Genomic DNA, 18,355 nt, shown 5'->3' on the forward strand with positions numbered 1-18,355 from the left:
AACTTGTGATATTCTAGGTTGGATCTTATCTTGTTGAGGTAACAAGTGACTAACTTGTGATATTCTAGGTTGGATCTTATCTTGTTGAGGTAACAAGTGACTAACTTGTGATATTCTAGGTTGGATCTTATCTTGTTGAGGTAACAAGTGACTAACTTGTGATATTCTAGGTTGGATCTTATCTTGTTGAGGTAACAAGTGACTAACTTTGTGATATTCTAGGTTGGATCTTATCTTGTTGAGGTAACAAGTGACTAACTTGTGATATTCTAGGTTGGATCTTATCTTGTTGAGGTAACAAGTGACTAACTTGTGATATTCTAGGTTGGATCTTATCTTGTTGAGGTAACAAGTGACTAACTTGTGATATTCTAGGTTGGATCTTATCTTGTTGAGGTAACAAGTGACTAACTTGTGATATTCTAGGTTGGATCTTATCTTGTTGAGGTAACAAGTGACTAACTTGTGATATTCTAGGTTGGATCTTATCTTGTTGAGGTAACAAGTGACTAACTTGTGATATTCTAGGTTGGATCTTATCTTGTTGAGGTAACAAGTGACTAACTTGTGATATTCTAGGTTGGATCTTATCTTGTTGAGGTAACAAGTGACTAACTTGTGATATTCTAGGTTGGATCTTATCTTGTTGAGGTAACAAGTGACTAACTTGTGATATTCTAGGTTGGATCTTATCTTGTTGAGGTAACAAGTGACTAACTTGTGATATTCTAGGTTGGATCTTATCTTGTTGAGGTAACAAGTGACTAACTTGTGATATTCTAGGTTGGATCTTATCTTGTTGAGGTAACAAGTGACTAACTTGTGATATTCTAGGTTGGATCTTATCTTGTTGAGGTAACAAGTGACTAACTTGTGATATTCTAGGTTGGATCTTATCTTGTTGAGGTAACAAGTGACTAACTTGTGATATTCTAGGTTGGATCTTATCTTGTTGAGGTAACAAGTGACTAACTTGTGATATTCTAGGTTGGATCTTATCTTGTTGAGGTAACAAGTGACTAACTTGTGATATTCTAGGTTGGATCTTATCTTGTTGAGGTAACAAGTGACTAACTTGTGATATTCTAGGTTGGATCTTATCTTGTTGAGGTAACAAGTGACTAACTTGTGATATTCTAGGTTGGATCTTATCTTGTTGAGGTAACAAGTGACTAACTTGTGATATTCTAGGTTGGATCTTATCTTGTTGAGGTAACAAGTGACTAACTTGTGATATTCTAGGTTGGATCTTATCTTGTTGAGGTAACAAGTGACTAACTTGTGATATTCTAGGTTGGATCTTATCTTGTTGAGGTAACAAGTGACTAACTTGTGATATTCTAGGTTGGATCTTATCTTGTTGAGGTAACAAGTGACTAACTTGTGATATTCTAGGTTTGTTGTCCAGCTGGAGGGAGACATTCTTTTGCAACACCTCTTTTTGTTCGTTCGAAGTCCAGTGTTACCTTAAGAATAAGTCGATGTTTTCTCTTGGATCTCCTTCCAACGCTGTTTTGCACAAGCTGAGTAATTTATTATATTTACCTTGGAGTTATTGTGTGGTACAAACAAGGAATTTTACATTATGATAAGGTAAAACCAGTGATATTATAGTTGCTATGTATGACAATTGTATTAGGTTGGATCTTAGAGTAAACACTGTCTTTTATAGACGCTTGCTTGAATTCAGGTTGCTTACTCAATAACTAATATTTTAAAATTTAATTTTTTTTTGTGGCAAGTGAAGCCATACGGTAAACAATATTATGTACTTTTGATTCCCTAACCATTGATGCGACTCTAACTCCATAATATTGTTTTCTGAGGTTATACTATAGTAACGAAATCTGATCTGAAACACAATGGCATTGTTTTACTGGTGTATGTATGCTGTACAACATTGGTACACAATACTTGTTTCTCATGTTATCATCTATGCTGTACAATGTGTACACTTATGATGTATAACGAAAGATACATCGTGTAAAACAACAATACATGAATTATGTCGTATAACAAAGATACATCAGTAAACAATTGGCTAGTTATGTTGTATAGCATATAGATACATCAGTGGCTGCAATATTACATAAGTTATGTTTGTATATAACATGGGTGCCACACTAAACAACATTATGATAGGGTCCAGTGTTGTATAGTACGTAGAAATACCACTAAACAACATTATTCAGGATTTATGTTGCATCACAATAGATTTTTCATGCCAGTAATGTATCCACACCCATGCCAAGATGTAACACATAAGACTACTAGTAAACAATATTATGTATTGCTGTTGTATAACATAGATAGACGAAGTGGTATGTTTATGTGTACATTCACTGTTCTATCACATAGAAACATCAGTAAACAATATTATACAGTTATGTTGTATAAAATAGCAACACCAGTAATTTAATATTATGGTTAGGTTGGCATGTAACCTAATTGTATAACGCCCATAAAACAATATTATTATATACATGGTAGAGGATTTATGTCGCACCAAGCACTGCGTTACAACCAGTAAAGCGTGTATTATCGAGCAGTTACATGTTCTATAACATAGATGCACCAGTAAACAATATTATGTAATTTTGTTGTATAACACAGATACACGAATAAACAATATTACGTAGTTATGTTTGGCAAAACATAGACACATCCGTAAACAATATTATGTAGTTATGTCCTTTACAACATATGATACACCAGTAAACAATGTTCTGTTGTTAGGTTGTATATGAAAGACAAACAAGTAAAAATGTTCTGTAGTAAGGTTGTATATGAGAGAGACATAAGTAAGCGACGTTCTATAGTCAGTTTTGTATGTGACAGACACACCAGTAAACAATGTTCTGTAGTTAGCTTGTATATGACAGCACACCACTAAGCTATGTTCTATAGTTGGTTGTATGTGACAGACACGTCAGTAAATAATATTCTGTAGTTCGGTTCTATATAACATGCATATTTAGTAAACAGTATTCTATAGTTAGGTTGTATATGACAGCACACCAGTAAGCTATGTTCTGTAGTTAGTTTGTATATGACAGACATACCAGTAAACAATGTTCTGTAATCGTGTTGTTTAACGTGGTAATAAATTGCTAAATTTCTTTAAACACTAGACAATGTTAAGGAGTTTTATTTCTTGTTGTGTTCTTTAAGTGTTATGTATAGAGCTCTATATTGGGCGATCTATCTTTGATATGAACATCAAGGGTATTGAATCGCGATGTTTCAAGCTATAGGCCTTCACATTTACCTCTGAACTACTAGGGGACAATTCATAGGACCATTTTCATGAAAAACGCTATTGTTAGGCTACTTTATGTTTGTAAGAGTTTATATGACTGGGGAGAAATTAAGATTATATAATTTAAGTTAGGTTAAAGTTTGTCCCAGAGCAGCTGGTATTTTAGTGTGAGGGTAGGAACTTTACCTCTCCCCTAACAATGTGCTGGCTGGCCACTTGAAACTCTCTGATTTGTCGATGCTGACAAAGTGAACAGTTCCGGTGTTGGGTGATTCTGCTCAGATGCGCGTGTCGGAGGCGTGCACGTGTACTTTCGTCCCGAGGGTCTCCCTAGACCAGTGGGGCCATTGTCAACACTTCTACGGACAAAGAAAAACGCTGTAGGGGGCCGTTGGCGGCGAAGTTGCGCTTGGCTTCTCTCAGTCTATACTTCTTCCTGTGACCCTGCACCGTTTTAAATAGGGCGGGAAAGGGACTGCGCGCGCAGTGAGCAATCCGTTACACAGCCAGATAGTGTAAAGAGGCTGTGACCTCAGTAACCGCATATTAGAGGTAAAAAGTTTTTCAAAAGAACTATCCTAGCCATACTAGGGGGGACACACGCACGGTCCGTAAACCACGTGATACTAGACTTGGGTAACTAGTAATCTCTCTGGTTTAATCTCACTTCATGTGACCTTCTCCCTCATTCGAGCATAGAACCTCTTGTCTAAGAACAACAGGGCACAGAAGAGCAAATGGGCCATCTGCTCTGACACAACAGACATGTGCTGCGCTTTTCTCTGTTTGCAACGTAGGGATCAGGGTTCGTAGCAGGTTCAGTCTGCTGAACGTCTCATATTGTGCACCTGCCCAGGTTTTCACTTTGCTCAGTGTGATAGGAAACTACACGCTAGTGTACATAAATCGAATAAGTCGTTTCGTGCAGCCAGCCTATCAGCTAAAACAGTCACGAGGAGCGCTTCCTCCCGTCTTGTTAGTGGAAGGTGGGGTCGTAGGTTGCTGGAGATAGCGTTATCAGCAGGCATCACTTCGTCGACCTCTCTCCTGGGCTCGGCAGAGGCGACGGATACGCGTCGTGCTGACATCCGGCCGACTGTTCCCGCCACTTCCTCCACGCAGCGGTAGTAACTACAGCAACGCCACCTGAAACCTCTATCACTGTAGCCATTCTGTTGTGTGATCCATTTTACTGACACTGGTCGTCGTACGGAAAGGCAGGCGTTTGTTTAATCGTTACTTATCATCAGGACAGCACGTGATGTCGGCGGCGGTGATGCCCCGGGGTATGGGATCGAGGGTCATCACTGGCGTCACCGAGGCAAAGAACAGACAGACGCGCACTACTGACCGTGGTTGCCAGTCTTCGTATATCGGTTCTGAAGAACTTGGCACCCCACTAATCACACCTGCCACTGTCGAGGAAGACAAACGACCGTCCAGTGAGGAAGGGGAACAAATGAATAGCGATTGCAGCCCGTGCCAGGTAGAGGACAATTCGAGCGAAACGTTTTCCTCCTCTTACCACGTTAATCGCCCTACTGAGGGGATGAAGACAGCCAGCATCGTGCCAAAAGGCTCTGTTGAATGTCCACAGTCTGAGTCGGAGATGTCAAGCAGTTGTTACCCAGATATGGCGGTTTATGGGGAATACTTGAAGCCTTTATACCAGGACGGTGATGTCGTATTGAAGTGGAATGTGGTGGAAACAATGGTCTGCTTTATCTATCCAAGTTATGCCAGGGATCCAAAGGACCATGCATCTTCTTTCGGGACATATGGTTGACTCCAAATGAATTCCAGTACGTGAGTGGGCGAGAAACGGCCAAGGACTGGAAGAGGAGTATCCGACACCACGGGAAGAGTATGAAACTGTTATTGTCCAAGGGAATCTTAGCCGTCCACCCTCCAGATTGTGACTGTAGAGGGTGTAGAATCAGTTCGCCGGTGGTAAGTAGTTCATTTTCTTTCTAACTTCTGAAGCGACTACTGATAATAACCGAACAGAGATACGTACACTCAAGGTTACTTATCATCTGATTCTCTGGATTCACAACCCTTATTCTTTTTTTAAGTGTTTGGTTGCACTAAGAAAATGAAATGTGTGAATGGGTGTGGTCCAACTAACACGCCCTTATTGTTAACTAAGTATGAATCACATACCTAAACGGTGTAAATTTAGAACAAATAATCAAAATTCTTAAAAACATGTACGTTTATAGTTAACCGTAGTATATAGAGTATGACTTTTCAAAATACGATCCCAGTCGCACCAAACATTCTCGCCCTTCAGCCGTGGATGCGTTATAAAGTGACGGTCAATCCCACTATTCGTTGGTAAAAGAGTAGCCTAAGAGTTGGCGGTGGGTGGTGATGACTAGCTGGCTCCCCTCTAGTCTTACACTGCTAAATTAGAGACGGCTAGCGCAGATAGCCCTCAAGTAGCTTTTCGCGAAATTCAAAACAAACTCGAAATAAGATTTAATATTTCAAAATCTATTGTGGGTGTAAAGTCACTTTTGTTGTGACGAATGGTGTGAATTCACTTTTGGGTGTAGTTCCTGTATCAGTAGGTAATACCCAATAATATATGAAATCGTTTATTGTTTAGAGTGCATTGGTCACATCACAAGAAACACTGAGATATGGTTAGTTCTGTTGTTCGTTACTGTTTCGTCAAGTGTTTCACACACCTTCTGTTCTCGAGCCATTTGATTTGTTCTTTATCTCTCGGGTGCCACGAACCAAAGATTTAAAATTACAAAAAATAACTGTTGCAACATATTATTCGTGACTCAGAGTTACGGTTTGTTTGTTTTTGAATTTGTGACAGGGATTCGAACTCATGATTACGAGTCGAGCATCTAAACCACCTGGCCATGCTGTGCCCATAGTTACAGATAGTATAATTTATTCAAGAACCAAATATATTAGAAAGATTACTTATTTTATCAGAAATTTCTAGTATGTGTATATCATATATTGGGCGTCATTTTAACGTCACCAGTGTATATCTTATATTGGGTGTCATTTTAACCTCACTACTGTGTATCTTATATTAGGCGTCATTGTAACCTCATTGGATATCGTACACTTATTAAGGTAAATTTCATTAATATATTGAGTTATTATTTATCCATAATTAAACAGTTAAAGTAAGTGAACTGTTTATAAGGGTGTAACACTGTTTCATTTGTATTCTATAATGTGTAGTCTACTAAGTGTTCTACAGTAATGAAGAAAGATATATCCATTGATAAGTAAGAGTAGGAATATAACACTAAAAATGTGGATACCATTGATATCCATCTACGTCCATGTAACTAACTTATTATTTTAAAAGCTATAGACAATCCGTTGTGAGTATCAGTTAAACAATGAACGTATACATTCTCTCTTGAGAAACAACATATACAAGATGTACCAGGGACAATGTGTGTAAAATGTATACACCTTCGTCACCATTTACTGATATTCTCTCAATCTGTAGGATATCGATATCTCCTGACGAAGGTGTAATAGCGAAATATTGAGCTAATAAAGTGACAGTTTTATAGTACCCCGCTGGTACAGTCTTCGGATTTGCAACGCTAAAATAAGCGGTTCAATTCCCGTCGGTGAACTTAGCAGATAACCTGCTGTGAGTTTGCTATAAGAAAACACCACCCTCTACAGTTTTGGAGACATTGGTGGTGATTTTATTTACGTTTATAGCAATATATTTTATGATAATATTTTATATTACGCCCCCTCAGTATTTTTTATTGTTTAATATTCAATTTAATGACAGTTAATCAGTTTTATAATGACACTACCTTTATCTGAATATTTTTATAAATAGATTATTGTTATTCGAATGATTTTCATATTTATTATTTCACCATCATGCTGTAAGGTGACGCGGCGTCTAATGGATTCCTTTATAGAAGATAATGGATTAGTTGCTTAATTTACCATGCATGGCATGGATGACCTGGTGGCTAGAGTGCTCCAGTTGTAATCTGCAGGTCGGAGACTCATATCTCATCACCAAACATGTTTGACCCTTCAGCCATGTAGGCATTATAAGGTGATGGTCAATTCGACCACTTGCTGGTAAGAAATGATCCCAAAGGTGGTAGGTGGTGTTGTAGAGCTACTTTACTTCTAATCTAACACTTCAAAGTTAGGGACGGCTTGTGCAGATAGCCTTCAAGTATGTAGCCTTGCGTGCAAATCAGCCCAAGTAAGTAAACAAAGTTAATTCACCTGAATATAATTCAGCCGTAAAAAATAACACGCACACAACACATATTTTGTAAATCTGTTAACAGTTTTAATATGTAAGCTAGCTTAACAGCGAGTCCTAAAGTTACAGCAGCTGACCTTGTTCTTTGACTTCTCCCACAGCTCGAAAATGCTCCGTTTTCTTGGTCCTCGCGATGTCGACTTCTAACCTTGCACCCCAAAATATATAATTTTAGGATATTAGAAGAGGAAGTCATGGATTTATTCTTTATTTCACACCAAACTATAAGACACCCAAAATTGAGCCATGGATATATATCTCCAACTGTTTGTAATTAGTGCTAATTTATTAAGGTTTTACCATTATGGCATAATGTTAAAGTATTATCAAGTGATACAATACAATACAAAAGTTGTGTCAACGTGACATTTGTGCAGCCTCGTGTGAAAGAGAACATTTCTAATCTCCTACTTTATCAGCACTGATGTAAAATGATCCAAACCGACTATACATCCGTATCTAATGTATTGTGAGTTTATCTGTACAATGTATTCGTTAGAGGAATCGTAAAATTTAAAGAATTACAGACGACTTGCCAGCAACCATGAATGAAAGTTTGTAATTTATTCGGGACGACTACAATAAATCGATAGTTGGTGCATTTTAAAATGGCATGACGTATTAATGCCTTACATTACTAACAAGAATCGTGTTTAAACTACAGTGAACAAAGACGAAACGATTTTAAGTCAGGTGATTTCAATTTCATTAGGGCCAAGCCCACATTACCTAATTTATTTAGTTTGGTGACTCTTTCCCTCAAATATGTAAACACGCAAGAAACATGACATGCGTAATGATACCATTTACTAGGCATTATAAGCTATCTTGAAATCCATCACGAAAAGGGATGTTATTGAAACCCAGCTTAATTCAAAGTCCACTCTGATTGCTTCTCTACCTTACTCACGTATCTTTATAATTCTAAATAAAGAACGTTATTGAATTAAGTTTTTGAATAATAAATGTTAAGTAAATGCTGTAAACCTTATATTTAAACTTTAAAATACAAACTTTTATTATTTGTATTCTATGTCACATTTCCCTTCTTCCTGCGGGTCGTAAAGTTTGTTTATTCTACAGTGTCGGGTCAAAAGATAAGAGGTCAAACGCGCCATTTGGTAGTATAACTGAACTTTAAGCTTGAGGCTGAAACAGACAACTATTTGACGGTGTGAAAGTGGTGTTAAAACCAATGCTGATTCCGTTTTCGTTCTATTTTGTTTTCCACAGCTGAACTGATCCAGATTCATACGCTTTATAAAGTAACTTCAAACCGTTTAACACTAAGAATGTTCCATGAAATAAAATAGTAAAGTCTAGGAAGTTACTCTGACTTGCAAGGAAAATTTGGTGTTATATTTTGGTGGATATGATTAGTAAAGTTGCACATTATTGGACTTCATTACCGTTTACGTGTCACTGATAACGTTTTATCCAATAAAAAAATGCAACTTCTTCCAGTATCTTATATAACGACATTACTTGAAAAGCACATTACCACACGAAATTCGTGATAGATGCTACATGTTTGGTACTTTAATATTATGGCGTGTGTTATATATTTGGTTCTTTTTATACTGTGATCTTTGTTATATATTTGGTTATTTTATACGTTGCTTTGTGTTATATATTTATTTATTTCATACGTTGCTTTGTGTTATATATTTATTTATTTCATACGTTGCTTTGTGTTATATATTTAGTTATTTCATACGTTGCTTTGTGTTATATATTTAGTTATTTCATACGTTGCTCTGTGTTATATATTTGGTTATTTTATACGTTGCTCTGTGTTATATGTTTGGTACTGTAATACTGTGATTTGTACTATACATATAATATAGATGTATGGTGGTTTTGTACTTTGATCTGTATTATACATTTGGCACTTCTGTATTGTGATGTGCATTATATATTTGGTACTGTTATACTTTGATCTGTTTATACATTTGGTAATTTTATACCGTGGTTTGTATTATATATGTATTACTGTTATACTTTTATCTATGTATATATTTGGTACTGTTACACTTTGATCTGTTTGTATATTTGGTACTCTTATACTGTGATAAGTGTTACATGTTTGGTCCTTCTATACGTGTCCGGTGCTTAGTCGTATAAATATTTGCTAAGCAGTAAAAATAAGAGTTTAGTTGTTATATATGGTTTTATATATGAATACATAAGTTACAAATATAAATAGATATATAAAAAAACTGTAGTTTTATCTGAAGTCAAAAGTTCTCTTCCCATGTTTACTATCCCTACTCAATATGCATTTATATAGTTGAAAAGAAAGTATCGAACATGGTTATTATATACCTAATAAGGTTGAACTATCAGAGTAAGGTATAGTATTAGGAGTCGCCTTGACAGTACAGACTGTACCTCAATATAAGACATACTTTCTCTGTCGTACATAGCTTTAAACCACATGCCAAAACATTATTATAAGTACCTTTAAAATCTTCAATAAATCCACAGACTTTCTATTTAGAACATATAAGATATAGATATAAAATATAAACTCTTCTCATACGTTTCTGACTGATGAAAATGTTGACAAACCAGTATTTGTATATGTCATTTTTTGTCACCACAATGTTCCAATAAAAGTCATGAGCATACAACTTTCTGTTTATGTTACTTCTCACACCCGTAGACAGTTCTTTAGAATACCGCAACTTTCTGTTTATGTTACATCTCACATCTGTAGACAGTTAATTAGAGCAATGTTCACTGCAGTAACAATATTTTTATATCTTGTTTATAGACTGTTTACATCCCTTTTTTATCTCCTGTAATCACTGTTTATCTCTGTTATATAAGACCACAAAAAGCTTAGTGCTTATGTCACTGTTAATGTTATACAAGATGCTATGATAATAGTAGGTACTTCATATTTGTCACTTGTATTTTATTGTATAACAACAGAAAATAGCTGCTGTTTATTTCACCTTTTGCGGTGCACTAGCTATTGTGAGATCAGCAGGTACTTAATGTTTCTGTCACCTTTCTTGGTTTACTAGCCACTGTGAGATCAGCAGGTGTCCAGTGTTTATGTCACCTTTCTTGGTATACTAGCCACTGTGAAATCATCAGATACCTAGCATTTATGTCATTTTTCAGGGTATACATGTTATTTTAGAACACGAACAGTAGATGCTTTGAATTTACTGTTAAGCTATGGTAATGACAATGTCCATTCAGGGTGTTGGGAACTTTTCATTTCCTGTATACTGTGGTGATCACAGTGTCCATTCACGGTGTGGAACGTTTCATTTCCTGTATACTGTGGTGATTACAGTGTCCATTCAGGGTGTGGAACTTTTCATTTCCTGTGTACTGTGGTGATCACAGTGTCCATTCTAGGTAAGGAACTTTTCAGTTCCTATATACTGTAATGACAACGTTGTCCATTCAGAGTGTGGAACTTTTCATTTCCTGTATACTGTGGTAATCACAGTGTCCATTCACGGTGTGGAACGTTTCATTTCCTGTATACTGTGGTGATTACAGTGTCCATTCAGGGTGTGGAACGTTTCATTTCCTGTATACTGTGGTGATGACAGTGTCCATTCACGGTGTGGAACGTTTCATTTCCTGTATACTGTGGTGATGACAGTGTCCATTCAGGGTGTGCAACTTTTCATTTCTTATACTGTGGTGATCACAGTGTCCATTCTAGGTAAGGAACTTTTCATTTCCTATATACTGTAATGACAACGTTGTCCATTCAGAGTGTGGAACTTTTCATTTCCTGTATACTGTGGTGATCACAGTGTCCATTCACGGTGTGGAACGTTTCATTTCCTGTATACTGTGGTGATTACAGTGTCCATTCTGGGTATGGAACTTTTCCTATAGAATGTTTTGTAAACACCATACTTATAATACATATAATTTATTATCTATGTTGGGGTATTAAAAAAACACGTTACTTTTCATACTTCACGAGTACTGATTAAAGACGAGTTTTTCATCTAAATGTATTACTTATGCAACCAGATATTCACTACAACTACTGTACTGTTTCGACCTCACAAGTCAACTCCAGAGGGTGCTTATTTCACATTTACATTTGATATTCTCAGGTAATATTCTTTTCGAATATGGAAGTAAGAAACTTAAACAGGAAGGTAGCCTTGGAAGGCGACTCACTTTAAAACGTGACCATTAAATAGCTTGTTCTTTGTATCAAACACGTGTCTTGAAAATGTTTGTTATCGAAGTTTAAATAAAAAGATAAGTCAGATGACGTTCGCTGAAAATTTTGTCATGGATCATATGATTTTACAATGACTGAGAAAAATTAAATAGATCGTATGGTTTTCAAGGCTTTTAAGAAACACAATAGCAAGCCGCGCTATTTAATAAAGCCTGTGATATATTGGGAATTTTAAAAAAAAACTAACAAAAACACGCTATGTTTATTGCGTATTGGTTTAACTGTCACTCCGAAGTAGCTTAGTGCATGGTTTTTTTTTTCAGTCCGAACCGAACTGGTTACGACACCAGATTGTTCGTAATTTTATTATTACTTTTGTTTTGTTTGTAAATCGTAAAAAAACACACAAAAACACCTGCTAAATGTGTCTTTATGACGTTTACGAAAGTCTTTAAGGCAGAGCCTGAGATGTTTAAACCAATAGTTCGGGTCTGCACTACACATGCATGGCCAAGCGCGTAAGGCGTGCGACTCCTAATCCGAGGGTCGCGGGTTCGCGCCCGCGTTGCGCTAAACATGCTTGCCCTCCCAGCCGTGGGGGTGTATAATGTTACGGTCAATCCCACTATTCGTTGGTAAAAGAGTAGCCCAAGAGTTGGCGGTGGGTGGTGATGACTAGCTGCCTTCCCTCTAGTCTTACACTGCTAAATTAGGGACGGCTAGCACAGATAGCCCTCGAGTAGCTTTGTGCGAAATTCCAAAAACAACAATGCACTACACATCACGTTTTTACGTATAGCAAGGATTACGGATACTTTATTACAATTAGCCAGTTGGTGCCCGGTCAACAATAAATACATATAAACTACAGAGGTTTGATTTTTATCTTTTTATACGTTCTTTAACATATTAAGACTTTGTAAGTGTGCTAATAACTCAAAGAAATAAAGCAAATATGAATAGTTTGGTTTGAATTTCGCGCAAAGCTACACGAGGGCTATCTGCGCTAGCTGTCCCTAATTTAGAAGTGTAAGACTAGAGGGAAGGCTACTATTTTACCAACGAATAGTGGGATTGACCGTCACATTATAACACCCCCATGGCTGAAAGGGTGAGCATGTTTGGTGCGACGGGGATTCCAACCCGCGACCCTCAGATTACGGGCCAAAGATGGATATTGCAAAATAAAAGTGAAACCACGAACAACTCTCTCGAGGGCTTATAACTTTAAAATTTTGAGTTCGACTCTTGTGATAGGCTTAGCGCAGATAGCCTATATGATATATAAGACTACAACCATAATATAGTTCTTTCAGAAGAATAAGTAATAATTATTTTATAAATAAACCAAATGCTAAGTATAAAAACATGAAACGTTTGCTAACTGATCTAATTCCAGTATACGAACCTTCAGTATTAATTTTAATACATGCGTAAATGTAATCCAGGTTTACTGCTGGAATCGTAGTTAAAAACCTTGTCCTCTAGTCACAGTGACGTGACCTAATAGCGTTCTCTATATACACTAACAAAGCTACCAGTGTGCGAGGGTTTCCCGCCTTATCAGCACGCGAGACTCTCATTACTAGATTGGTCGGTAGGGGGTGGCAAGGTTTCTAAAGTTCCTCTCTCTTGAATTATGACAAATTGTACTTACATGTTTTTACCTCGTTCTGTTACTGTGTGTAAAAGTTTGGTTAAGATGGCGTTGGTAATATTTATGATGATAAGAAACCCACTTAAAGTAAAAATGTATCTTAAGACAGCTGATATGGGTATTAAAACTTTTATTAAAATAGAGAACAACGTTTTTGGCAGTGTCTTTCTAGATACGGAGGTATCTATAAAAAAGACGTATTTTTAAGAAAAAAAGTCATATTACGTACACAGAAGCAGCTTGTGGTTTTATAATAATATGCTTGGAATGGCTCTGCCCTCCACTTCTGTTTTATTATTTCCTTGCCTATTGTTCTTTTCAAGGTTAACTGCACCTTTGTGAGTAGGTGACGTCACCGAAGTGTAATTATATTAACGAATGAGGTCGTGGGGTTCTTTAAGTTTCTAATCCAATCGGGAATTTTGTTCTTTTCTTCTCTTCTCTTCTGTACAGGAAATGTTGGCTGGTGTTTTACTGTTTCTAACAGAAGCAATAACGAGTGTTATTTTGTTGCTCTGTTTGTTAGTCCTTCATTCATGCATCCCCTCAGGGGCTCAGCGGCAACTCTGAAGGCTAAAAACGCTAAAGATTGGGTCTTGATACTCGACGTCGGCACACTACAGATAGCCTATTGCGTAGCCTTGCGCAGACGTTTAATTCACGCATCAAAGGCCATGCTGTGTAGTGAAGATGAGTCATCCATTGTTGCTGATGTCCCTGGTCATTCCTGTGTTAACAAAGTGTTAGTGCCATGGCTGAACCAGAGTTACGGTGGTTTGCGCTCTGGATTGGAGTTGAGGTTCAGTGGCTATCATCCCGTACCCGCAAAAAAAAAAACACAAAAAAACAACAAAGAATAGAATAATAGTTACGTTCCGCATCTCAGGGCCATGTGTGCGTTATAAGAGTAATTGAGAACTCTCGCTATTTGATAAGAATCCAATAGCTGGCGGTTTTCGGTGATGAAAAAGTTCCTTTAATCTATTTTATACTTTAGAAGTTAAGAGATGATTACCGCGAATATCGCTTATGTTGTTTTTCGTGAACATCCAAAAAATCAACAACAAAAAACTCTTGTCATGAATATTTCGAGAATTTAGTTAAGTGTTTAATAACCTGATTAAGTAAAACTTGCAGAGTTTCTCTGCAATACAAGTTATGTGCGTTTATGGAAATTATTAGTAAAGAAATTAAATTTATTTATGTAGTACAGTGGGTCACATGATTGGTTGGTTTGCATGTTCTTGGTCAGCTGTTGTGTTGTTAGTTGTAAAATCTTAAATCGCTTCACAAAGGTCATGTATTGCTGCGAAAATTCATCCGACATGACCTTTGGCCACCTGCTGGGACAGCGATAAGTCTACTGGTTTACAACATTAAAATCAGGGGTTCAATTCCATTCGGTGGACATAGCAGATAACACGATGTGTCTCTGCTGTAAGAGCACACACACATAACATTTGTGGACTTTTACTTATTGATTCTGCCAAAGCAGTGATATTATTTCTTTTGAACTTAGTAAGCAACACGACGTTATAGAATCCAATGTTTCTATCGGTTTTTCACAGTAGTTTGTGTGGATCGAATATTTGGTACGTAGGTGTTGTTGGTCTGTTTTTTATGTTTGGTATCACCGCTTATTTGTTGCATCATTTTTATAACGCACTGTAGCAGTTTTCACAGTGAAATTTATGTTTGAAAAGTTTGAATACGAGTATTTTTCTGCAAAATGTTCGAATTTTCCTCCTATCGCACACAGATCCAAAATATTTGGCTTACTATTGTTGTTGCTTTGGAACGACACCTCTGGTTTTCTTTCTTTCTGGGTTTAGACTTAATAGGCAAATATTAAATGTAACTTTGTTATCTGTCTTTATTTGTTTGCTGTTCCTTCTGTTGTACAGTTGTCCATAAAATATCACCATTTTTAGAACTAATACAAAATAATCAATGAACTAAGCTGCCAATATCCGAAAACATAAAAAAGTTTCTTAAGTATTAAGAAAGTTCAAGAACCACTTTCTTCCATTTGAACGTACATAACACGCTTCGTTAGGGTTAGTCCTTTAAAGGAGCAGTTACATCCAGCTCTATGTATATAACACGCTTTTTTAGGGTTAGCAGGACCTTAAAAAGACTAGTTTCGTTCGTTTAAACGTACGTAATATACTTGGTTAGGGTTGGTAGTGCGTTAAAGGAGCAGTTTCATTCGTCTTTGTGTATATAACGCACTTTGTTAGGGTTAGCAATAAAGAATAGTTTCGTCTGTCTGAACGTACATAACGCGCTTTGTTAGGGTTAGCAGGGACTTAAAAGACTAGTTTTGTCCGCCTAAACGTACAGAACACACTTTGTTAGGGTTAGCAGTGCTTTAAAGGAGCAGTTTCGTCCGTATTTATGTGTGTAACACACTTTGTTGGGATCAGCAGGACTCTAAAGAAGAAAATCATTGTTCTTAACCTACATAACACGATGAATATCATTTTCCTGACGTCAGTAATCTAACCTTAGCCTCCTGACAATAAACACAACAGAATCAACTAAAGGATATCTATTCGTCATGTATTCCAGACACTGTATATACATATATATATATATATATGTCGTGTGTGTATGTTATATATACACTGTTGGAGAAGTTAACTCGTCAAATTAATAATGACCCCGAATTGCCCAGCGGTATGTCTGCGGACTTACAACGCTAGAATCCGGATTTCGATACCGTGATGAGCAGAGCAAAGATAGCCCATTGTGTTGCTTTGCGCTTAACTTTAAATAATCAAGCAAGCACATTAGTAAGGAGAAGACGGATAATATTTTCTCAGAGAGGTACTATATTTGAAAATGGGTCACGGTTAGTGAGTCTGGAAGATGGGTTTGTTTATGTTTCCTTTTTTAAAAGTGTTCATTTCATTTAATGAACAACATATAGAAAGTCACGAACACTTCAAGTGAAAGATGCAGAGGCCCGAACAGAGAGTTTTCAATATAACAATAATAAGGAATTAACAATAAGATAATCACGTCAGTCAACAACAATAGTACAACACTGTTTCACAGAGAAGTGATTGTTGTGGGGAGTGCATGTTTATTCTTCCTTGTAATATTATTTGTTCTATCAGATTACAAATATATATAAACAGGGATCGTATGGAAAAGTCATAACAAATAAAAAACAGGTTTTTATTGGTTTAAATAGGAAACAACTTTTCTGCAAGCCTCCCCCCCCTTCAAATGGCAGAGCAGTATGTGTGCTGACTTACAACGCTAACCCATTTTGTTTTTTTTTGTGTGCTTAGTTACAAACAAGGTACTGTTGTAGACGTTACATTCGCATAATCAATGTATGTTACTAAAAAAAAACCCTTGGCAAAGGAAAGCGGTTTTAGTTTTGGTTTTGTCACTCTATATCTCTTTTTACCTGTAACTATGTGTAGAAAATGGTAGTCTAACGATCTGCGCATGCGCAGTTACTAACAGTGAAATGGACGATAATCGACATAAATAGGTCAAAGGGTGAAATCGGTATTGATCCCGTGGAATCGATTACTCTATATGGAGTGGGGACTGACAAAGGAAAAACACAGTGTCCGCCAGGTGCTCGGTACGTTTGAAGATAACGGAAAATATATTCGCGAAAATTGTCCTTTGCTCTCTGTAAAATGCATTATTTAAGCGTAAAATAAGTTTGATGTTTTTGCTTGTGTTAACAAAATTGGTGTTGCTACACCACCATTCGCCCATCTTTCTATACTTTTGAAAATGTTTCATCGTCTATAAATTTCTCCAAACTTTTATTTTAATATAAAAATGTATTTATTTGTGTAGTTTTAGTTTTACTTGCATCTTTCTTGTAACTGTTCGAAGGGAAATGACGTCATAAAATATTCCAAACATTTAAGTTTGATTGAGCGATATTTTACCAGCAACAAAACATTATGTCTTTCATAAAGCGTTTTTTGTTAAAATAAAATATAGTTAGGTTGTTTTTGCCTTACATTTTTCAACAGAAACCCTTTCTTAAATCATTATTAACTTTGACTTATACTTGCATTAGATCTCTGACTGTACGTGCAGAAACACGTTTTGTTAGGGTTAGCACTCGATGAGGAAGATATGTATATTATAAGGATTTTCGTTTGTTTCTTTTTTAAAGTTCGACACAAAACTACACAATGAGCTAGATGTGCTCTGCCCATCATGGGTATCGAAACTCGGTTTCTAGTGTTTTAAGTCCGCAGATACCCCTCTGTGGCATTGGGGAGGTAATGAGGACTTATATGGAGTTCTGTTAATAGATGAAAGATAATCATTTATGGCTTGAGAATTATAACTTAAGTATAAATATTTTGGTTTGATAAAATGTGGACTTCAAAGAATAATTTGAATTCTAGAATTTGCAAGTAAATCAGCATTAGATCTGGTTAAATAGATACACGGGTAGATGTTTTTTCATACTTTTTACCAAAACAACCAAACCAGTTTTGACAAGTGTGACACCAAACATTAATTGTTTGGATTTAAGCACAAAGCTACATAATAGGCTATCTGTGCTCTGCCCACAACGGGTATCGAAACCCGGTTTTTAGCGGTGTGAGTCCGCAGACATTTCGCTGTGCCACTGGGGAGGGGCAGTAAATAATCTGTTTCTACAAAGAAATAAAAACGTTTTTGCCCATTACATTATTTACGTGACAAATTTATCGCTATTATCCGTCACATCTATACATAATTATTACACATTATTACATGTTTTAATGGATAATGTTTAATGTAATGAATTCCTTTAAATATAATCAACATCTACAGAATTAACAATTATAAAATGCTAGATTAACTTTGAATAATTTCGTTAAAACATTCAACCGATTATTTTGTAAGTATTAACCTTTAAACGGCGGCCATTATTAACTGATGCTGCTACATACAACATTCCCCATTCTCGCTGATTAAGGGTTAATCACGTAACTAACTACTATT

At 36.5% G+C, this 18,355-nt stretch overlaps 1 protein-coding gene across 1 annotated transcript in view; it reads left to right on the forward strand.

Annotated features, from left to right (window-relative positions):
- The first annotated feature begins 3,991 nt into the window (after positions 1 to 3,991).
- Positions 3,992 to 18,355, forward strand: part of LOC143230584 (uncharacterized) — a 174,789-nt gene continuing 160,425 nt past the window's right edge. The window contains exon 1 of the mRNA XM_076464392.1: positions 3,992 to 5,209. Within this exon, the coding sequence (XP_076320507.1) occupies positions 5,126 to 5,209 (84 nt within the window). The 5' untranslated portion in view covers positions 3,992 to 5,125. The remainder of the gene's footprint in view (positions 5,210 to 18,355) is intronic.

This window comes from Tachypleus tridentatus, chromosome 10, assembly GCF_004210375.1.
Source record: "Tachypleus tridentatus isolate NWPU-2018 chromosome 10, ASM421037v1, whole genome shotgun sequence".
Taxonomy (NCBI): Eukaryota; Metazoa; Arthropoda; class Merostomata; order Xiphosura; family Limulidae; genus Tachypleus; species Tachypleus tridentatus.